We start from the raw sequence: 23,966 nt of genomic DNA, 5'->3' as shown, positions 1-23,966 counted from the left end.
TGGAGAAAGGTGCTCTGGTCTGATGAGACTAAAATTGAACTTTTTAGCCATCAAAGAAAACGCTGTCTGGCTCAAACCATCACCCAAAGAACACCATCCCCACAGTGAAACATGGTGGTGGCAGCATCATGCTGTGGGGATGTTTTTCAGCAGTCGGGACTGGAAAACTGGTCAGAGTTTAGGGAAAGATGAATGGTGCTAAATACAGGGATATTCTTGAGCAAAACCTGTACCACTCTGTGTGTGATTTGAGGCTAGGACGGAGGTTCACCTTCCAGCAGGACAGTGACCCCAAACACACTGCTAAAACAACACTTTAGTGGTTTAAGGGGAAACCTGTAAATGTATTGGAATGGCCTAGTGAAAGCCCAGATCTCAATCCAATAGAAAATCTGTGGTCAGACTTGAAGACTGCTGTTCACAATTTTTAAACCATCCAACTTGAAGGAGCTGGAGCAGTTTTGCAAGAAGGAATGGGAAAAAATCCCAGTGGTGACACGTGGCAAGCTCATAGAGACTTATCCAAAGCGACTTGGAGCTGTGATAGCCGCAAAAGGTGGCTCTAAAAAGTTTTGACTTTAGGGGGGTGAATAGTTATGCACATTGACTTTTTCTGTTATTTTGTCCTATTTGTTTGCTTCACAAAAAAAAAAAAATCTTCAAAGTTGTGGGCATGTTTTGTAAATTAAATGATGCAAATCCTTAAACAATCCATGTTAATTCTAGGTTGTGAGGCAACAAAACACGAAAAATGCCAAGGGGGGGTGATTACTTTTGCAAGGCACTGTATGTCTGCAGTCTCTAACCATCTCCTGTATCATGTCTACAGTCTCTAACCATCTCCTGTATTATGTCTGCAGTCTCTGACCATCTCCTATATCATGTCTGCAGTCGCTGACCATCCCCTGTCTCATTACTGCTAGAGGTGCACCGAATGGAAATTTTGCTAATACTATTAGCAATGTGTTTAAGAGATTGCAGACATGATACAAGAGATGGTTAAAGGCTGAGGACCATGATACAAGAGATGGTGAGAGACTGCAGACTGCATTTTTCTTTCTCGTACATCACGGGACACAGAGCCTCAGTAATTACTGATGGGTTATATAGGGTATCACTAGGTGATTGGACACTGGCACACCCTAGACAGGAAGTTCAACCCCCTATATAATCCCTCCCCTTACTGGGAATACCTCAGTTTTTTCGCCAGTGTCTTAGGTGTTGGTCACGAGTAAGATGTGCTATGCTGAGCTCCAAAGGAATATACTATACTGGGGCAAGCCATGCAACTGGATCCATTCAAAGTGCTTTTTCCAGGCCGAATTGGATGGTACCTAGGCCTCGTGTCCGAAGAAACAAGGTTTTACCTGTAACACTTCACTTTTTAGAGAGCTGGACCCCGGGGTGCTTTACGGGCCCAGAACTGCGGATCCCCCTATTCTAGGGGGCCCCAGTCTCTGAAGGTTTTTCAAATGGAGCCCACTGTGAGAGGTGAAGATTGGGTCTGTATACAGAACCCTGCAGCTGGATAAGGTAAGGGAGACTCCTCAGGAATTTTTTTAATTCTAGTAGGTTTTCTCCTTTAAGTAAATGTATGCTATGCCTATTTTCGCCACCGGGGGCTGTTAAGAGCACATACCTTTCATGCCAGTTCCCTCTGCCTCAGTATCCACACTGTACGCTCCTCCAGCCAGGCTCCAGGTAGGATGGGTAAGGGGGGTTCTTTCCTTTAGGGATTCTCCCCCCATGGCTTATGGGGGCTGGGATGAGCTTTAGTAAGGAGCAGTAGTATACCGCACTACCCGCCGCCACCGCCATTTTCGGCAGGTTCCCATCCACCGGCCCTTCTCTCTCCTCCGCCCCAGCCTCCCCTCCATGCTTGTCCCGAGGATCGGAGCCTTGGCTCATGTGGGAAAGCACACGTTTTTGAAAAAACGAGGGGGGGTGGGAGTGGTGGTCGGAGGAGGGGGGGGGGGGGCGGAGCAGTAACGTGACGTCTGGCGTGATTAGACGCCCACATCCCTTGCTACACAGGCTATAAAGTGCACTCTCTTTCAGGTGCACACAGCTTATGGAGGGACACAGAGCTGACGGGGGCATGTGATGTGGGAGACAGGCATTTCCCAGGCAGCATTTACTTAAGCACCAGACTGGGCATTCGTAGCAGTGGCAGTTGCTGAACTACATCGCTCAGCAGTCAGTGCTTTTTTTTGTAGTACCTCTACCTTTGTTGCTTGGCACTATGGGTAGAAGAGAGATAAATACCCCGAAAAATAGGGGCTCTAAGGGATCTCCCTCAGGCTCTGAGGACCCCCCTTCTGCAACACCTTCCCCCCCTGAAGGACCTGGGATAGCTGGCCAGGGTGAGCCGTCGGGGTCTGAGGCTGCATCCGCTTCTGGCACTTCAGCCGCTGTATACATTACGCAGGAGTTTTTTTCCTCAACCGTTAATGGATTAGAGGAAAGACTAATGGCCTTAATCGCATCTTCACTCAGTGGAAGAAAATGCACTAGAGTCCCCCTCTGCCACCCAGGACCCTCAAGCAGAGGAACTCTGGGGGAAAAAGGAGAAGAATCACTCTCAGAGGATCAGGATGAGACTAATGATTCTTCTTCTGAGGAATCAAGTGGAGAAGGGCCCTCTTCAGCTTCTCAAGATGAGAAGGTGTTGGCGCAAATTCTTGCTGGATTGGTCCGCTACACATTCAAGTTACCCGTATCTGAGTCAGTTAAAGAACCCTCCTCTTTGGGTTCACTGAAGCCTCCTCACACCACATATGCCTTTCCTGTTCATAGTTTACTGGAAAAGCTTATTGTGGTTTTATTCAAACATTTCACGGTTCCAAAACCAAATGTCTGCCTGGAACAAGAAGGTTCAGGCGTTAGATTGTCCTATGCGTCTGTCTCCTACAGTACGTCAGAGCCTCAGTTGGTGGTTAATACCCGAAAATCTGCAAAAGGGAAATGCTTTTTACCGGCTACCTGGACAGTGGTAACAACGGATGCCAGTCTTTCTGGTTGGGGAGCAGTTCTGGAACAGTCGTCTATCCAAGGGAAATGGTCCAAAACCGAGAGGACCTTACCCATCAACGTTCTGGAGATCAGTGCGCCGTATCTAGCCCTAAAGGCCTGGACTAGGGATGAGCTTCGAGTTCGAGTCAAACTCATGTTCGACTCGAACATCGGCTGTTCGCCAGTTCGCCGAACAGCGAACAATTTGGGGTGTTCGCAGCAAATTCGAAAGCCGCAGAACACCCTTTAAAACTCTATGGGAGAAATCAAAAGTGCTCATTTTAAAGGCTTATATGCATGGTATTGTCATAAAAAGTGTTTGGGGACCTGGGTCCTGCCCCAGGGGACATGGATCAATGCAAAAAAAAGTTTTAAAAACGGCCGTTTTATTCGGGAGCAGTGATTTTAATAATGCTTAAAGTGAAACAATAAAAGTGTAATATTCCTTTAAATTTCGTACCTGGGGGGTGTCTATAGTATGCCTGTAAAGGGGCGCATGTTTCCCGTGTTTAGAACAGTCTGACAGCAAAATGACATTTCAAAGGAAAAAAAGTCATTTAAAACTACTCGCGGCTATTAATGAATTGCCGGTCCGACAATACACATAAAAGTTCATTGAATTCCCACAGGGGAACCCCGAGCCAAAATTCTAAAAAAAAATGACGTGGGGGATCCCCCTAAATTCCATACCAGGCTCTTCAGGTCTGGTATGGATATTAAGGGGAACCCCGGCCAAAATTTAAAAAAAAAATGGCGTGGGGTCTGGTATGGCTTTTTGGGGGGACCCCACACCATTTTTTTTTTTTCATTTTGGCGCAGGGTTCCCCTTAAAATCCATACCAAACCTGAAGGGTCTGGTATAGATTTTGAGGGGGACCCCACGCCATTTAAAAAAAAAATTGTGGCTGGGGTTCCCCTTAATAACCATACCAGACCTGAAGGGCCTGGTATAGAATTTAGGGGGACCCCCCACGTTTTTTTTTTTTTTTAATTTTGGTTCGGGGTTCCCCTGTGGGGAATTCCCATGCCGTTTTTAGCAATTAACTTTTATGTGTATTGTCGGACCGGCAATTCATTAATAGCCGCGAGTAGTTTTAAATGACTTTTTTTCCTTTTGAAATGTCATTTTGCTGTCATTTTGCTGTCAGACTGTTCTAAACACGGGAAACATGCACCCCTTTACAGGCATACTATAGACACCCCCCAGGTACGAAATTTAAAGAAATATTACGCTTTTATTGTTTCACTTTAAGCATTATTAAAATCACTGCTCCTGAAAAAACGGCCATTTTTAAAACTTTTTTTTTTTGCATTGATCCATGTCCCCTGGGGCAGGACCCAGGTCTCCAAACACTTTTTATGACAATAAATTGCATATAAGCCTTTAAAATTAGCACTTTTGATTATTCGTGTTCGTGTTCCATAGACTTTAACGGTGTTCGCGTGTTCGAATAAATTTTTTGCCTGTTCGCAAGTTCTGGTGCGAACCGAACAGGGGGGTGTTCGGCTCATCCCTAGCCTGGACACTCAGGTTACAGGGTTGCCCTGTCAGGATCCAGTCCAGACAATGCCACAGCAGTGGCTTATATCAATCACCAAGGAGGCACCAGGAGTTGTGCAGCTCAGGGAGAAATGAACCAGATCTTAATCTGGGCAGGAAAGCATGCGCCATGAATATCAGCAACTTTCTTTCCAGGGGTAGAGAGCTGGCAGGTGGACTATTTGAGTCGCCGGAAGTTAGTTCCAGGGGAATGGTGTCTCCACCCCGACGTCTTCTTGGCCATATGCCAAAGATGGGGGGTTCCGGATGTAGATCTCGTTGCATCCAGGTACCACAACAAGATCGACAAGTTTGTGGCAAGAACAAAGGATCCTCTTGCATGCGGGACAGATGCGTTGGTGACTCCGTGGCATCAGTTCTCACTGATTTATGCATTCCCTCCTATTCTACTACTGCCACGACTTCTTCGCAGGATCAGGCAGGAAAAGATGTCGGTACTTCTGGTGGCCCAAGCTTGGCCCAGAAGAGCTTGGTATGCAGAAATAGTAAAAATGACAGTAGGTTCCCCGTGGACCCTACTGTCACGTCCAGACCTGTTATCCCAAGGTCCAGTGTTCCATCCTGCCTTACAAACGCTAAATTTGATGGTTTGGCTATTGAAACCCACGTTCTGAAGAATCGTGGGCTTTCAGGCCCTGTGATCTCTACCTTGATCAATGCAAGGAAGCCAGCTTACAGAATGATTTATCATAGAGTCTGGAAAACTTATGTCTCCGGATATGAATCCAGGGGTTGGCATCCCAGAAAATATGTAATGGGTAGAATTCTTGACTTTCTGCAAATGGGATTAGAAATGAAGCTGGCCTTGAGTACCATCAAGGGCCAGGTCTCGGCCTTGTCAGTATTATTTCAACGGCCACTTGCTTCACATTCTTTGGTCTGAAGCTTTATGCAGGGGGTAACGCGTCTTAATCCTCCGGTTAAGGCGCCCCTAAACCCCTGGGACTTGAATTTGGTTCTGTCAGTTTTACAGAAACAGCCTTTTGAACCAATACGTCAAATTCCCATGGGTCTTGTTGACAAGGAAGTTAATTTTTCTGGTAGCCATTTCTTCTGCTAGAAGAGTATCAGAATTAGCAGCTCTTTCCTGTAAAGAGCCTTATTTAATCATGCACAAGGATAGAGTGGTATTGCGCCCGCATCCTAGATTAGATTTTCATCTAAACCAAGATATTGTTCTGCCTTCCTCTTTTCCCGATCCCTGTTCTACGGAAGAAAGGTCACTATATTCTTTGGATGTAGTAAGGGCAGTCAAAGCCTATCTGGAAGCAACTGCTCAAATTCGCAAAACGGATGTTTTGTTTGTGTTGCCAGAAGGTCCCAATAGAGGACAGGCAGCTTCAAAGTATACCATTTCAAAATGGATTCGGCAAGTGATTGTTCAAGCTTATGGTTTGAAACAGAAAATTCCGCCTTTTCAAATCAAGGCGCACTCCACAAGGGCTATTAGTGCTTCGTGGGCAGTGCATCACCAAGCCTCTATGGCTCAAATCTGTAAGGCCGCAACCTGGTCTTCAGTCCATACATTCACCAGATTTTATCTGGCATGACGATATCGCCTTTGGGCATAGTGTGCTGCAGGCAGTGGTACAAGGTCCTCAGGTCTGATTACACCCTACTTTATTGTTGTTCCCCTCCCCTCAGATAGCATTGCTCTGGGACATCCCATCAGTAATTACTGGAGCTCTGTGTCCCGTGATGTACGAGAAAGAAAGTAGAATTTTTATAACAGCTTACCTGTAAAATCCTTTTCTTTTGAGGTACATAACGGGACACAGAGGTCTCACCCCTCTTCTAATGCACTTATATTGCTTTGCTACAAAATTGAGGTATTCACAGTAATGAGAGGGATTATATAGGGGGTTGAACTTCCTGTCTAGGGTGTGCCAGTGTCCAATCACCTAGTGATACCCTATGTAACCCATCAGTAATTACTGAGGCTCTGTGTCCCGTGATGTACCTCAATAGAAAAGGATTTTACTGGTAAGCTGTTATAAAAACCCTATTTTCTTGACCTTTCTTGTACTAAAGGTGCCAATAATGGCCAACAATAAATTCAATTTAAATGGATGATATTAAAAAGTTGATAATAATACAACTTTATGTATAAAAATATAAATATTTTTTAAAAACAGTCATTATTGGAATCAGTTTTGGTCTAGTGCATCCTTCATTTTCAGTTTCGGCACCAAAATTTCCATTCGGTGCACCCCTAAAAGAGATATCACCATGCATAGTATTACATACAAACTATTGTTTAAAAAAAAAAAAAAAAACACCTCCAGACATACACTCACATTTGACTAGTGCTGAAGCGCACCAAGCTGTAACAGCATATACAATGTTTCCAACAGCAATCAGCTTTCCCGAGGGTATAGTTACATCTCGTTCACAGAGCGTCGTGATGTCATCCAGACCCTTCCCTACACGCCACAGGGTCACATGGCTTCATCAGGGAGATATGATGAAGACATGGCGCTCTCTCTATATATATATATATCTATTAGCAGGTACCATTTTCTTGTAGCCTCCTGTTGCAATGGTGTGTGTAACTATGCCTTCGGGAAAGCTGATTGCTGTTGGATGTTTATTCACTAAAATCATTAGCATGTGATGCGGGGGGAGGGAGAAACCAGTGAAGATATAAGCCGATTGCACTTCAGCTTTAAAAACTCCAGTTGTTTTTTTTTTTTTGCTTTTGGAAATAGTTAAATTTCTGCCAGGTTTAGCTGTTTGTGACTTAACTGGGGAGATTTTCTCTCACTTCCTGTCCCTAATGCTTCTAAAAGGAAATGGGGGGGGGGGGGGGGTATTGCACATAGCGACTCTGAACTTTCTCTGTTGACCCCCAATGGCTCTCGCTGCTGCCTCCATGTCCATTGAGGAGGGATTTTGATTTTGCCTGCCTTCTCTTTTGGAGAGATTTTCTGGCAGTTAGAACCTGACAGAGTTTCAAATCTCTCTCTCTCTCTCTCTCTCTCTCTCTCTCTCTCTCTCTCTCTCTCTCTCTCTCTCTCTCTCTCTCTCTCTCTCTCTCTCTCTCTCTCCCTCTCTCCCTCTCTCCCTCTCTCCCTCTCTCCCTCTCTCCCTCTCTCCCTCTCCCTCTCCCTCTCCCTCTCCCTCCCTCCCTCCCTCCCTCCCTCCCTCCCTCCCCCTCTCTCTCTCCCTCTCTCTCCCTCTCTCTCTCCCTCTCTCTCCCTCTCTCTCTCCCTCTCTCTCTCCCTCTCTCTCCCTCTCTCTCTCCCTCTCTCTCCCTCTCTCTCCCTCTCTCTCCTCAGCTGGACACCAGCTGAGTTTTAAAGCTGAACTTGGGGCTTTGAAACTTTAAATATATTGGCCCAGTAGCCTCAAAGACTATAATGCAATTTGCATGCACCAAATGCCTTTGCAAACCCAGATATTACTTTGTAAGCATGACGGTGACATCATCACTGTGCTACACATAGTTTGTACAGAAAGCAGAGCTGTGGTAGGGGCCCAGCAGCTCCACTCACTACAGGCTGCCTGCAGAAAGCTACATAAGGGGCTGGAAACCAGACCAGTCCCCCTGCACAAGGAAAGAGAGCAGCAGTAACCGGTCTTTATTACAGGAAGCTCCTATACAAAGGGAAAGTTTCGTACTTGATTACTACTCCCCAGATCTAGAAGATGTACACAATTCACACAGAGATTCAAGGAAGAATAATTATCCCTCTTGCATTTACACAATATTTGCTTATCCCAGGGTTTAGCTTTAAAAAATATATTTTCCTTACATTGCTAAAAAAAATGCCTTACAAATGCTGGATTGTTGGCGTTGTTTTGTATTCAATAGAAGTATCTTTTCCTAATATTCTTCTCCAAATATTGCTGGATTGTCTCTGCACTTCCACTGATATGTCTATAGTCATCTTCAGAATCTGTAAGCCAGCACATTGATTATTTGCAGGTTTATTTTGCTGTTAAGCACTTTTTGCCTTCTGCAGAGACCCTACGATTGACGCATCTCGTTGGAAAACAAAGCAAGAACATCTTCACCTCTACTCATACTGCAAGCCTGGGCAGTGACCTCACTCATGCCGCTGTGGGCTTTAAAGCTCACCTTGTTCGTTTGATTGCAAACCTGTGTTATAGAAACAAAGATAACCAGGACAAGGTAGGAGGCTTCTGCTGTTTATACTGTAGCTACAGAAACTTTGTTGAGGTCTGTGGGAAACTGTCCTGATGCAAATCAATTAAGGGGTCATATCTAAAAAAAATTTAATTTGCATATTTTTTTGTCTTATTGGTACTGCAGGCACTCCCAGGAAACATTTTGATAGGGGTAGAAATGTCTATTGTGTGGATGGGTATTAAAAAAAATAAATAAACTGTTGGCCAGCCCGAAATAACCTTTTCCAGTATCCGCACACTTCAGTTTTTTTTTACTAGTTTCTTAGGAGTATGGACAGCTTTTCTACAGCACTGCTGTGACGACAAATCTATTTTCTGCTAGTGTTTATTTTTGTGTTACCCAGTAGGACTGCTTTTGGATGTCTGTTGCCTGTTTCCTTCAGTGGCTAACAAAGAAAATTGGATTTTTGTGCTCACCATAAAATCCATCGAGGACACAGGTTCACCCCTCTGTGTTTATCATCATGCTTGGTACTTCTTGTGCTAATAAACTGAGGCATGCTGGTAGTAGAGATGGGAGAAAGGGGTTATCTTGTGCTGGCTTACATTTTTTTTGTTTGCCAGTGTCTAGTCCTCCAGTGAGCAGCAGTAAAACCCAAGAGTTAAGACTTTCTAAAGATTGCATGGCGAGTACAAAAAGCCTATTATTTTGCCCTGGATAGTGCAGATAACGGTTAAAACCTCAATCGGGTTTTAATTGCGGTTTCCCGATTGGGGAGATATATCCTCAATTCCTGTCCTGGAGACGCAACAGGAAGCAAGTGAAAAGTACCTTCCTAGACAACTGAAACACATTTTTTTTATAATAGAAAGGTTTGGGGGTTTGAACCTCTTACATTATTTTAAATGCTGTCTGTTCCTTCCAGTCACAGGGATAGGTGTTCCCAAGTATTTCTTGTTCTAGTATCACAAAGACAGGCAGTGAGGCAAAATCTTCCAGCTGGAGTCCTAGACAGAAATATACAAAAATAAAAACATCTGGAATGAGGCTTTAAAGTTCATTTTAAAAATACCCCTATATTTCTAGCGTAACAAGTTTGAGTTCACCCACGCGTTGGTGATTCAGTCTAGCATTCAGAGAATACCAAACTGCTAAGACAGCCCAGTTCCAGCAGTGACATGGGCAGTCACATGGGCCAGTTTTGCTCAGCAGGGGATCTGTCCATTGATCCCCTACTGAGCTGAGTGGAGCTGCCAGATGACAGGTCCGTGTCTACTCTGCTTATGCAGAGCGGACACAGACACAGCCCACTCTGCTCTATGGGCAGTCAGATGTAAATGGACCGTCTGTACAGTTACACCCGACTGCCCTCTGATCCAATCTGGCCAAACGGAGGGGAACGGATCACTCTTCTGTTTGCTTTTGCCGAATCGGATCCGATCGGAGGTAGCCGGGTGTAAACAGACCGCTTCCCGCTAAGACCCAATCAGACAGCTTGTGTAAAAGGGGCCATTACAATAGGGTGTGCATTACAATACAATACAATCAGTCTTGTATTGTGTTTAAAAGGCGTAAAGCAAAACATTTGTGTGCCACTGCAATGCAGAAAGCAGTGTTTGCCTTTTTTTTTTTTCTCTCTTTATTTTCTATGCGTGTCTATGTACTGCAGCTTGCTGTAGGACATTGGAATATGCTATGTTCTTTTCTTGTCTCAGCACTTGCCAATGGAGCTCGTTGGTATGAGTTAAAGCCATAGTAGAAATGGCATATTGCTTTGTTCTTGTGTTGAGACTGCAGTGGACAATGCAGTCTAACACTGGTAGTACGAGAGAGCCCTTACTAATGACATATGTGTTCTCTCTTATATTTTTAGATAAAATTTAAATGGGTTAGAACCCACGTCCGTTTTTTTTTCTTTTTTTTTGTATTGCTGTCCCTGTTGCCGCTGGAGAAATCCATTCTCTTCATTTGTCCTGGTGGCCATTGTCACCTGAACAAAAAGTGATAGGAAATCCAAATTATTAGACTGGGTTCACAACTATGCGCATTGGATGCGGGTTTCGTTGCATCCAAGAGATTGTGACTGACTCTCTATGGAGCGGTTCACATATCTCTGGTGCAGATTTGCACAGGGGACCTGTGTGTCTTTTGGTCCGTTTCAGGTCCGAAGTCAGCCCAAAAATTCAGGCTGAAATCTGACCTAAAACGGTGAATTGGGGACCCCTGCTGTGAGCCGCATGCAGCAATAGTGTGAACCCAGCCTTACAGTTTTCACAGGTACAAACTTTTCATTATGGACACCTGTTCCAGGGACAACTCTCTTGGACAGGAATTCACATTACTTTGAAGCTTCTTCTGCCCAAAACTGACCTTTGGTGTAACCTGCAATTTTGTCCTAAAATGGAAGCTCTGTCCTTTTTAAAACTAAAAAAAAATTGAGTTTAAACTTTTTTTTTTTTTTTTTTTTTTGAATTTTCACTGATGAATCAAAATGCCTTTAAAAAAACCTTAGGAACCTTTGCTAACAGGCACACGTCCAAGGTTCTGATACGGTTCTTCCATCCCTGCTAGTGAGCTATTGGTTGGCTCCGTGCAGTGAAACCAGGGTCTGCTTTGTAGATGTTGACCTGCTGCTGATTGACGTAGTATTTTGGGTTCAGTATTTGGGCAACACCTGGAGAACCAGCACTGTGTCAGGTGTAGAGGAGGATGCATCTCCCAGGTGCAGGTGGCTGATATAGTCTGTGATTTCGGGATGCATGCCAGCCTCACTGCAGGGTCACAAACCAAACTGACCTGAAAGCCTAATTCCCTGCGGAAGACAAACACTGATTCAACGTTTACTCTCTACACAAAGCCTTTTTTGATGGCAATTTCATAATTGTTTGCTAGGGATTTATCACATCACATCCTTGTTTGTTGAATCGCAGCCTGCATCCGAATCTCCTTTCACCTCTGAAGGGTGCCTATCTCACTGCTGCACACTGCTCGAGGGGCAGGAAAGGATGGGTAAATACACTGAGTGCTCTCATTCATTGATCTTCACGTAGGCCTTCAGAGACTTTGGGGAAAGCATGAAGCCTAGCCCGATTAATCAAATAATTTACAATGAAGCAATAAGAAAGAGAATATTTGTACAATGGCATTTTTCCCTCACTTAAGTTATATAAACTTCCTGGTAGGTTTTTTTTTGTGCCTGTGGCGATAGAATTGCAGCTTTTGTTGATTTTCCTTCTTCCTTCACATTTCTGCACATCCTTTTGATAGTGCTGACATCATAGTAGTTCAGGTGGGTTTGATGCTCCCCGGGAGACTGACAACAGAGCTGTTGTAGGTTCATCCTCACTGAAGGAGGTCTTGGGGCACACCCAAAACACACTGGAGGGATTATATCTTACTGGTGGCCTGGCATAGTTTTGGAATATCTCAGTAAGGGTTGTGTGCATGATTTGTGGCCAGGCAAAGATAATTCTGAGCTGGCATGGTCAGCCTGATACCATGTGACCTACCTCAATCTAGGATAAGTGGTCTGAAGATGATCACGTGTAGAGCTTTTTAAGTTCAGAGTAACTGAAAGTAGGATATTATTATTTTTCAAGAAAGACATTTTATTATTGGGTTTGTGAAAGAACTTGAATATCAATTGAATATCAATTCTTAAATTAAAATATGCAAGCCTAAGTGCTAGTGCTGAAGGGCAGGAACCTTTAAATTGTAGGTCCAGCTCCTATTTGTTTTTATTAGTTTTAGGGTGGGGAAGAGTTAGAATTCTTGTCAGGTTTATACTGCATTTTGGACTGCTGTTGGAAAGATTTACCCTCACTTCCAGTCTTTCCAACAACAGTTTACCTGACAGGAAGTGAAGAGAAATCTAAGATGGCAACACCGATAGAAGCAAAAGGACTTTTAAATTACCTGTAATATTTGTTGACTACAGTACAAGAAACAGGCTTGGTCTTTGATGACTGGGTTTTATGTTAACATAAGGTGACTGGACTAGTGCAAACAGAACTGTTAGGACCCCCATTTAACCCTCCCTTTTTTTTTAGCAAGCTATAAGAATTATTAGAGACAGTGGGGAAGGTTCTGTGTCCTGTATTGTACTCCACAGTAGGATTTTACAGGTAGGTCAAAAATTATTTTTTTGACAGTACAGTACAGGAGTCTTAGATGACCAGGACATCGAAAAGCAATACATAAAAAGAGGGGTGGATAAAAGAGCAAACAAGTGCCAAAAAAAAGGTATAAGAAGATAGTGTAAGAAGGTATAAGACCCTAATTAGACAGCTGCTAGTAGCACCTTATGGCTGAACCTGGTATCAGCAGAGGCTTGAACATCCACCTGGTAAAACGTGTAAAGGATAAGGGGGCAGAGGGGGAAGGAAAGTGCAGAGAGAGAAAGGAAATATGGGGAGTGAAGAAGGGTTACTGGGGAAATGACAGGGCGTAAAGAAGAAGTAAAGAGTTACACCATCCGATCCAGCTCCCACAGTCCCCGTATTGCCCCAATTTAGTTAGGTGATTGGATTTTAAAAAACTTTGGATGAAACCCCTAGATTAGATTTCTACATACTGTTTAACACATAGGCTACTAGCCAGTTTTTACAAGCCACATCCAAACAGTGAAGAGAGACTGGGGTGCTTAGGAGCAGGACAGAAAGTTGGTTGGATGATGTCTTAATTAAGGTGAAAGGAGGAAGACCGCTTTGGGCAGAAAAAGAAGCCTTCTCAGAACAAGCTTATCATTTGTGCAACACCAGGAAAAGGGTTACAAGATAATTCTGCCAGCTCCGATACTCATTTAGCTGAAGAGATTGTGACAAGAAAAATACTTTTCGAGTGAGTTCAGCTAAGGAAATATCCTGGATCGGTTCAAATGGAGGCTTTTGAAGAGCCATCAGTACCAGATTATGATCCTGTGGTGTCACTGGAGAGCATCTAGGAGGAGCTAAATGAGCTACTCCCTGCACAAAGGCCTTCATCAAAGAATGAGAAGCCAAAGGATGCTGGAAGAGGATAGCCAAGGCTGAAATCTGCCCTTTGAGGGTACTCAAGGCCAGATGCTGATCTAGACCCAACTGGAGAAAGGCTAGGATGTGTCCCTATCTCTAGGATGAGACTTTCTCTGCTTGGTTGATGCAAAATAAGCCTTCCAGGTGCAAAGGTATGTTTTACGAGAAGTAGACTTCCTAGCAAGAAGAACAGTTGGGATAAGCAAATCCAATAAGCCTCTGTTCCTCAGGACCTGGACTTCAACAGCTAGCAACTGAGAATTAGGATGGTAGATTGGACCTTGAGACAGAAGATCTACACGATCTGGAAGAGGTCAAGGGGAATCTACCAGAAGCCGGAGTATGTCTAAGAACAAAACCCTCCTGAGCTAGTTTGGTGCCACAAGAATCACTGGAATGCTCTCTGACACAATCCTGTGGAGCAGTCGAGGAGGGAGTTTTAGTGGAGAAAAAGCATAGATTAGGTCAAACTGATCCCAAAGCATCCACTGCAAAATCTCAAAGATCTCTGGTCCTGGCAATGAAACTGTTAAGTTTGTTGTTGAACTGGGATGCTAACAAGTCCACATATGGTGTCCCTCACCTGCGACAAAGGTCCTGAAAAACCTCCAGGGACCTTCTTCTTGATCCAAAGGCTGAGGAAGTCGACGAGCCAATTTCCTAAGATTGAAATGTGTACAGCTGTAAGTACTGGAATGTAGCTCTCTACCTAGGTCAGAATTCATTCTGATTCCTTATCTGGGGTGGGGAAAATGTGTAAGTAGATATCTTAGAAAATTTCTGATTCTGAAAAAATATATTGCCCTTGAGGTCCAGCATAGGATTAAAATTGTCTTTTGGAACCATGAACAGGTTGGAGTAAAAACACTGAAACCTCTGTCCTGCAGGCACCGGAGCGGGATGCTGCAAGGTGAGCAATTGTTCAAGAGCAGCATGCAGGTTCTCCAACCTCTGTGGAGAAGAAGGCACATTAAAAGATATGAATTCAGGAGGAAGAGGGCAAAACCAGCCTGTACCTCCTGGAGACAACATGCTTGTCCCAGAGTTCCCGGAAGGTCTCGAACCTCAGGATCTGAAAAAAGCCAGCAGACGTCCTCCCAATTTGAAGAAGTTGGGGTCCCATTCCTGAGATGGGGGCTTGGAGTTGGGCTTAGTTTTCTTGGGATTCCAGGGCTGGTGGCAGAAGGAGGTTCAGGGCTTAGATTTTGAGGAAGAGGCATGGGAAGGATAAATGGATGAACTCCTTCTAAACCTGGAAGAGAAGGATTTGTTTGCAGGTACCCTAGCTTTTTTGTTGCTAGGCAAAGGGGTGCTCTTAACACCCTTGACATCATTAAAGTCCAGATGTAATTATCGCGTTACAATGTGATATGTAAATTGTTTACATTTATCTTCCTGTGTGTAGCTATAACTTTTGTCGGTTGTTTAGTGAATGGAAGGATTTTGTTTTTGTGACAAATTATATAATGCCCGATTTAAAAAAAAAAGAATCTAGAGATTCACCAAAGAGATGTAACCTCTTCTGGTGTTTTTTACATGCCAGCTCTGAGTATATCGGTCTGCGTGTATCTCCTGTACGGTCAGACAGTTACTGGAGAGCAGGAAGATCAATGAACTATAAGAGCGCTCACCAAGTGCCCTTGCAGTTCACTGGGAACTACAAGCTGTATGCCACGCTGGAAGACGGTAGTTGTAGATCATTCACGGCATATGACCTCAGATTCCAGTGTGCACTCAGGAGTGTGTAATGCACAGGGTGCAGGGCTCAGGAGTGTGTACTGCTCAGTAGTGCAAATAGCACTCCAGCCAGAAATCACTTTACTAAAAGAAGACCAGTATGAGATGGGTTCTGATTGGCTAATACTGGTATTACACTCGGTGGTTTGCTTTTTGCAATGCTCAAATTACATTTCCAAATGTCAAACAACTTTATTGACCACAGCAAATTCAATATGGGTTCTCCCATGTTTTCAGTGTAATGTGGTAAACCAAAAAGAAGACCCTGGTTGCTGTATGCAATAACAACTTCCCTTTATCCAGGCACTTTTAAGGCCTGTGGCCTTTTATTTTTTTTTTCCAGAACGTTCCCTGCACACCTGCAGAGACCTCGTCCCCATTATGATGGATTGTACACAGGTCACAGAATGATCTCTTTGGGGAGGTAGAAACATTATTGATTGAGATGTGAGCATGTCTGCCAGCTTTACGGAAGCCCAGAAATAGTCCTGTCCTAGAGCTGTGTGTGCTGTGGTCGATTGTGAATCACGCCTTTTGTCTCCACGTTCCCTTTCGCTTCTTGCACAAACTTCACACAGACTTTGTTATATAAAAGTGGGTTTTGCCAGTTTTGGAGGAGGTGGCGTACAAGAATCAACATGTTTCACTTTTCTTTATTTTTTTGGAAGGTAATTACATATTGTGATTTAGAAACCAACCTCTGAGCATTTCATTGGTTGTCTCTATCAGATAATGAGAAATAAAATTCTCTTGTAAAGTATGTCATTAAATGAAATCCTCTGGGTAACATTTTGTTGTATGCCAGGTCCAAAAAAAAAAAAAAACATGCAGTAAAATCAGTTTTTTTCAATACATGTAGCATTTTTGAAGGGATAAAAGATGGGAAAATGTGCTAGCATAGAAAATACCCGTTGATCTGCCAGAAATCCAGTGGGTTCCCAAATTCCTGTTTGTGCTGGAAATGCTGCGCCTTTGCTGGACTGAAATCCCAACAAGCATTGACAGCCCTGTTTTCAAAGCATACTGTGTGTCAGCTGCCTATACTGTGGAAGCTATATCTTTCTGCTTTTATTTTCTACAATACTTTATTAGGTAAACTGTTGAATCCCCACTATATTGATAATAGTCTGACCAAGGTAATATGTTTCTGTTACGACAGCTACCAAACTGTGAAGGAACACCAGAATATTTAAAAAGACCCAGCCTCCAGATATTTAAAACAGTCAGTTCCCTGTAACCGAAGCTAGAGTAGTTCCACCTCTCCATTCTGTTTTGGCACTGCAGCCTCTAGAAGCCTCTTCAGCACTCAACACTTCCAGGAGTGTCAAATGCACAATTGAATACCATGGTTGACACATGCACCCAATGCTCGGAAGAAACGCAATGCTGGAGAGGTTAGCATACTTTGTCTTTTATTGCAGTTCTAAATCTTAGTACATATAGGAGAGGATTTACTAAAACTTGGACAGAATCTGTAGCAGCTGTGCATAGTATACAATTAACTTCTATCAGCTTGTTCAGTTAAGTGCTAAAAATAAAAGATATAATGCCTTGAAAAAGTATTCATACCCCTTGAAATTTTCTACATTTTGTCATGTTACAAGCAAAAAATGTAAATGTATTTTACTGGGATTTTATGTGATAAACCAGCACAAAGTGGCACATAATTGTGAAGTGGAAGGAAAATTATAAATGGTTTTTACATTTTTTTTACAAATATCTGAAAAGTGTGGCGCGCATTTGTATTCAGCCCCCTTTACTCTGATACCCCTAACTAAAATCTAGTGGACCCATGGTATGTATGTGAGCCGCTCAGGCTGCTTGGAAGTGTAGTTTGTTGCCTGCTGCTGAGAGTGCTGGCTGGGAAGGCGCCCACCCATGCTCCAGACAATAAGGCTACTTTCACCCCGAGGCGCTTAACAGGTGCTATAGCACCTAAAATAACACCTGTAAAGCACCTCTCCTTTCACTCCATTGTGAAATCCCGAGAGCTTTCACACCGGAGCTGTGCGCTGGCAGGATGCTTAAAAAAGTCCTGCAAGCAGCATCTTTGAAGCGCTTTAGGAGCGGTGTATACACCCCTACCCCTGCCCATTGAAATCGATGGGCAGTGTCGGCAAAATGCTGCTGCAGTGGCTTTTAACCCTTTTTCGGGCATTAGCGAGGGTTTAAAAGTGCCCGAAAAGTGCCGCAAAAATGACAGTAAAGCGCCGCTAAAAATAGCGGCGCTTTACTGCCGACGCCAGCCCGCCCCAGTGTGAAAGTGCCCTAACTGATAAGAGCTTAAGAGCCGTACATCAGAACAAGACCTGCTGTGTGTAGATAAGGTGCAGTCTTAGCCTGGACCCCCGCCAGGCCATGCTTCCAACGCGTTTCACTCCACCCACTGGAGCTTATTTATGAGGATGGATGCTCCGATGTGTGGACAAATTTACCTACTTGGGTATAGTAATTTCTAGCAGAGCTTGGATTATCTTCAACTTAACTTGGTCTAAGGGTTGGTTGACATAAAATCCAAACTGAAGGCATGGAGCAACCTCCCCCTTTCTTTGATTGGTCAAATTAACCTTTTAAAGATCCCCTAAATTTACATACATCTTTAGGAACACCCCACAATGGCTCCCATGCACCTTTTTCCTTAAAGTTGAAACGTTTATTTCTTTCGTTCATTTGGGGATCCAAACCACCCAGGTATAAATCCTACCACTCTTACCAGACCAGTTGACATAGGGGGCTTAACCATGCCAGACTGCTTTAAATATTTTTTAGCAACACAACTTGCAACGGTCTACTGGTGGCTGCAGCCTGATTTAACCAACACCTCTGTTGTATTGGATGCAGCATAAGTTAGATCCCTAGAGGCCCTGCAGTCTCTGGTATTCAGAGGTCCTAATGCCCCACATGACCTCACCACTTCTGTGTGCACCACGCTTCAGTCTTGGAAAGTGGGAACTGCCCTAGAAGCTCTTCTCCATACTACTTTGTCTCCACATACCCCTTTCTGGTTGAATCCCTCTCTTCGGCACTTTCATACTATTCCCGACCCTCAAGCCTGGGCCAAATACAAAATTAGGACACTGGACACTTTTTTTTGATGTCAAAGTGTAGAGTATAAGATTTCCTATCATTTGAGCCTAGTCTTGCCACAAAGAGTTAATCCATCTCTGAGCAGAACTCTTTTATTGTTCAGTGAGAAAAATCTTTACAGAGAAAAACTTTGTCAAATCCTCCCCCTTTCTGTGAGTGATAGGTGATTTACATATCTCGTACACTAGCCTAAGAGACAAGCATTATTTTTTAATTCCCTCCCACTCCTTTGTTCTGCTGCTCTGCCAGGATTGGATGTTCCACACCTCAGCATAATCTCAGCCCTGGCTGCAGACACTCCACTGGTCTGATGGGGGGGGTTTGCTTCTGGACACAGCTATATTACACATACACATATAATATATATATATATATATATATATATATATATATATATATATATATATATATATATATATATATATATATATATAATATATATTATCTCTCTAGTCCCGCATATGTGATTTTATTGGCAGATAATTTGGTTTGCACACAGTGGAATGTGATATTCTTTACCTGTGGCAAAAGTTTGCTCTATTGCTATCATTACACAGAAGGAAATTATTAATTGTATTTATTTTGTATGGTTCAATATATGCTCACAATTATTCACATATTTGGTGGTACACTGTGCAATATTAGTAGGTAAATATTAGCGCAATTATCTATTTATAATGTGGTGTCAGTTGTTTATTATTTTCACGTTTCATTTTTTATCTTTTTTTTTTTAACAATTTTATTTTTATATCTTTTATATATTTTTAATTTCAGCCCTGTTGGGAACTTTGGTGACATGTCAGGGGTCTAAACCGAGACCCCTGACATCTCCCATTTGAGACAGAGAAATGGACAGAGGATACAGATTCCCCAGTCCTTTTCTCTGCATTGAAGATGAATGGAGGGAAGACAGAGGCTTTTCTCCATTCATAAACTGAGCAGAGTAAAACACAGGTTACTCTGCTCAGTTATCACAGGACACAGAGCGATCAGTAACGAACGCTCTGTGTCCCATTCAGAAAAGAAAGGGGCCGGTGATTGATATACCGGCCCCTTTCTCCGCTCTCCATCCTGACAGATTCCCCCGCGCGCCCCCCACCCTTGCAGCCCACGGTAGAGGAGAGGATTGTAGAGGAGAGGGAATCCGGCTGCGGGGAACGAGGAGGGGCGGAGGAGGAGGAAGACAGCAGGGGATGGGACGGAGGAGTAAGCTTTCTTCTGCACATGCGCAGGAGTAACATGAGCACGCTCTGCTTCTTCACAGAACGCGCTCTGTCACTCCTGCACATGCACTTCAGTCTTCTCTGACACAAGGCTCATCCTCGCAACGCCAGCTGGCCAGGGGAGTGTAGAAGTGGGCGGAGGAATCCGCTGATATCACGACTCTGCCCACCGAGCAGCGGGAATGAGAAACGCCCACCAATTCGGCGATATTGCGGGGAAAGTTACAGCTGAGGGGGTGAGTAATAAAACAAAACAATACAAGCAGGAGGCATGTATATCATTATAGATATTAACTATGTTAATATCTTGCAAATTATGGTAGTGGGTTTACATCCACTTTAAAGCGGAGTTGCACGCATTTTAAAGTCAGCAGCTACAAAAAGTATTAAATTGGACACTCACCTGTCCCACAGACACGAGGCGCACGAAGCCTCGCTCCTCTCCCCCTCCTCTCCATGGCGCCAGCATTCTAACTGTGGGCGCCCGGCTGTGGCTTCACAGCCGGGTGCGCATAGCGCTTGTGTAGCCTGTGCTGTGAATGGCCGGTTATTCTTCTGGGACCTGTGACGTGTCCCAGAAGATTGCATGGAGGGAGGGAGGGAGGGGGGAGAGGTGAACTTCCTTCAGGCTCCGCGGCACCAGGGGAGGAAGTGGGAGCTGGGTGTCTGTAAAAACTGGTAACCGCCCCCCCCAAAAAAAATTACAAGCCAAATGTGGCATGTCAGGGGGTCACCAGCACTTAAAGCGGAAGTTCCATTTTTGGGTGGAACTCCGCCTTTAATATTTTCCACATTTTGTCATTTTACAACCAAAAATTTAAATGGTACTTTAGTGGGATTTTATGTGATAGACCAACACAAAGTGTCACATAACTAAAGTGGAAGGAAAATGATAAATGGTATTCAAAGTTTTTACATATAAATATCTGAAAAGTGTGGCATGTGGTATTCAGCCCCCTTTACTCTGATACCCCTAATTAAAATCTAGTGGAACCAATTGCCTTCAGAAGTCACCTAACTAGTAAATAGTGTCCACCTGTGTGTAATTTAATCTCAATATAAATACAGCTGTTCTGTGAAGCCCTCAAGAGATTTGTTAGAGAACCTTGTTGAACGAACAGCATCATGAAGGCCGAGGAACACACCAGACAGGTGAAGGATAAAGTTGTGGAGAAGCTTAAAGCAGAGTTAGGTTATAAAAATGGGCCTGATGTTCCATTCGACTGGAAAATCGGGTGTTCGTTTGTTCATAGAACAAACGGACATATGGGGTGCTCGCAGGAAGTTCGCCCGTCACAATGAGCTCCATAATGCACTGCGAGATCACAGTGCTGATTGGCTAAAGCATGCTCCTGACCTATATGCTTTCGGCCAATCACAGCGCGATGTGCTGTGAGAGCCATGATTGGCCAGAGGCAGGGTACACGCCCCACGCTATATAAAAGTATATATAAAAGTCGCTCCACACTATATAAGGCTGCTTACACGGCAGCCTTGTATAGTGTTTCCTTTAAAAACGTAATTATTGCTGCGGCATGTTCTATACATTGTACAGATGCGCCAGTTTACAGGCAGACTAAGGGGACCCCCAGGCACAATATTTAAAGGAATATTTCATTTTTATTGTTTCACTTTAAGCATAATTAAAATCACTGCTCCTTTTAAAAACAATTGTTTTAAAAACTTTTTTTTCCATTGATACATGTCCCCTAGGGAAGTACCCGAGTCCCCATACACTTTTTATGGCAATAACTTGCATATAAGCCTTTAAAATGAGGACTTTTGATTTTTCATGTCCGTGTCTCATAGACTTTAATAGGGTTTGCATTTTCGCTAGAACTTTTTGCCTGTTTGAGGTGTTCTGGTGTGAACTGAAATGGGGGGTGTTCGGCCCATCCCTGTTAGGTTATAAAAATATATCCCAAGCTTTGAACATCTCACGGAGCACTGTTCAATCCATCATCGGAAAATGGAAAGAGTATGGCACAACTGCAAACCTACCAAGACATGGCCGTCCACCTAAACTGACAGGCCGGGCAAGGAGAGCATTAATCAGAGAAGCAGCCAAGAGACCAATGGTAACTCTGGAGAAGCTGCAGAGATCCACAGCTCAGGTGGGAGAATCTGTCCACAGGACAACTATTAGCTGTGCACTCCACAAATCTGGCCTTTATGGAAGAGTGACAAGAAGAAAGCCATAAGACGTTTGTGAGAAGCCATTGGGGGGGGGGGGGGGGACACAAGTAGGTGCTCTGGTCAGTTGAGACCAAAATTAAACTTTTTGGCCTAACATCAAAATGCTATGTGTGGTGGAAAACTAACACTGCACATCACCCTGAACACACCGTCCCCACCATGAAACATGGTGGTGGCAGCATCATGTTGTGGGGATGCTTTTCTTTAGCAGGGACAGCTAAGCTTGTCAGAGTTGCAAAAGACTTTAGACTGTGGCATAGGTTCACTTTCCAGCAGGACAACAACCCTAAACATTCAGCCAGAGCTACAACGGAATGGTTTAGATCAAAGCATATTCTTGTGTTAGAATGGCGCAGTCAAAGTCAAGACCTAAATCCAATTGAGAATCTGTGGCAAGACTTTAAAATTGCTGTTCAGAGGCGCTCTCCATCCAATCTGACAGAGCTTGAGCTATTTTGCAAAGAAGAATGGGCAAAAATTTCACTCACTAGATGTGCAAAGCTGGTAGAGACATACCCAAAAAGATTTACAGCTGTAATTGCAGCTGTAAATCTTCAGTCCATTGAGATCTACAAGCCATCAGCTGCAATGGCTGATGGTAATTGTAGTTCTCTCGCTCACAGATCAATGCTAATGAATGGCACAGCCGTGTGGGCTGAGCCCTGTGGGGCTGCACTATTTTCAAAAATGCAACGGTGGGGTAGATCCCCCACCTGCTGTCATTGGGAAAGGTGGGGTGGGACGGGGGATCAGGGGTGCAGGGGGCAGTCCTGGAGCATGTTACACACAAATTGTGGGTGTAACATGCTCTGAAAAGTGAACTTATTCTTCAGGCTGGTTCTATGACCACTGGACCAGGTTTCCTGTTTATTGGGAGCTCCTTTCTTTTGCAGCTTCTCATGGAGGCACCGTTGCCTGCAAGGACTAGGATTGTCTCCCCACACTGTGTGCATCAATAGAAACACACAGCCCTGCAGCCTAGGATAGCAAGGCACTCCTCGCTCCTCCCTCTTCCTCCCACTCCATTCTCCAACAGATTGACTTGAAACTACACTGTCCACTGTAAACTCATTCCTGTGAAGACTGGATGTTCGGGGAAGAAGCCAGCACTTTAAATAGTTGAAAATTGCAAGCGCTGGGTAAGCATTTTAACAAATAGCTTGCTGGGGAATGTTTATTTTTTGTGCTCAGTGTGTAAAACTGTGTTTAAAAAAAACACAGAGGAGTTAATACTACTTTAAGGAGACCTATTTTAAAAGAAAATGGCTGAAGCGTGGCTAAATCTGACTAAGGAGTGTCTGTACTTCAAAATGAAAAGCTTAATCCCCAGATTACCTGGTATTCAGGTGCACCTTTGAAAAAAATGAGAGGCAGACTGAAAGGCTCAAAAGTTGTTTTTTTTTTCCTATCTGATACTCTAACAAAAAACACTGGCTTGTTAAAGTACAAGTTAATTCTAATTTAAATAAACACATACAAATATATAAAATAAAAGATCCATAGCACAGAAATTGGCTTCACCATATGAAAAGTGACTGTATTCCCATTTAGATCTGTATTTATCCTCCTCAAACTGGAGCTGAAGGTGTGTTTTTTTTTTTTTGTTTTTTTTTTTGTTTTTTTGTTTTTTAAGAGGAACCCTGGAATATGTCCTCAAAAAATAGCAGACAGAGGGCAAGGGACTAGTAAGCAGATTCTCCTTTGGTCTCCCTGCAGCTTATCTTTTCCCCCTTATTGACTTATCATGCCTTCATCTGCACTGTGTCTCTGTATGGAAACAGCCATCTTGGCAGAGATAGGACTTTGCCTCCTCATGTCAGAACCTCCAGTAAGGAGAACAGTGAGCATCACTGTAGTGACATCACCAAATCTCACTCCAAAACTTGTCTTGCTATCTCTGCAGAGCAAAAACAATTAACCTGGAGCCAAGTGTGCTAAAAAGTCCTTGAAGATTATATATTAGAACTGGAGGGGATTTTATTTTTACATCTTGCTAAAACTGGAGTTCCATGTAAAAGGATCAGGTTTGTTTCACGTATGTAGTG

The 23,966-nt window shown here is 43.6% G+C and overlaps 1 protein-coding gene across 2 annotated transcripts in view; it reads left to right on the top strand.

Annotated features, from left to right (window-relative positions):
• The window catches only part of ATXN10 (ataxin 10), a 162,022-nt gene that overhangs the window by 91,132 nt on the left and 46,924 nt on the right, over window positions 1-23,966 (top strand). For both annotated transcript variants that reach the window (XM_073621911.1, XM_073621910.1), the window contains one exon: window positions 8,539-8,708. In XM_073621911.1, coding sequence (XP_073478012.1) covers window positions 8,539-8,708 — 170 coding nt within the window. The remainder of the gene's footprint in view (window positions 1-8,538; window positions 8,709-23,966) is intronic.

This window comes from Aquarana catesbeiana, linkage group LG03, assembly GCF_042186555.1.
Source record: "Aquarana catesbeiana isolate 2022-GZ linkage group LG03, ASM4218655v1, whole genome shotgun sequence".
Classification (NCBI taxonomy): Eukaryota; Metazoa; Chordata; class Amphibia; order Anura; family Ranidae; genus Aquarana; species Aquarana catesbeiana.
The sequence above is the reverse complement of the archived record's forward strand: the minus strand, read 5'-3'. Positions and strand labels throughout refer to the sequence as shown.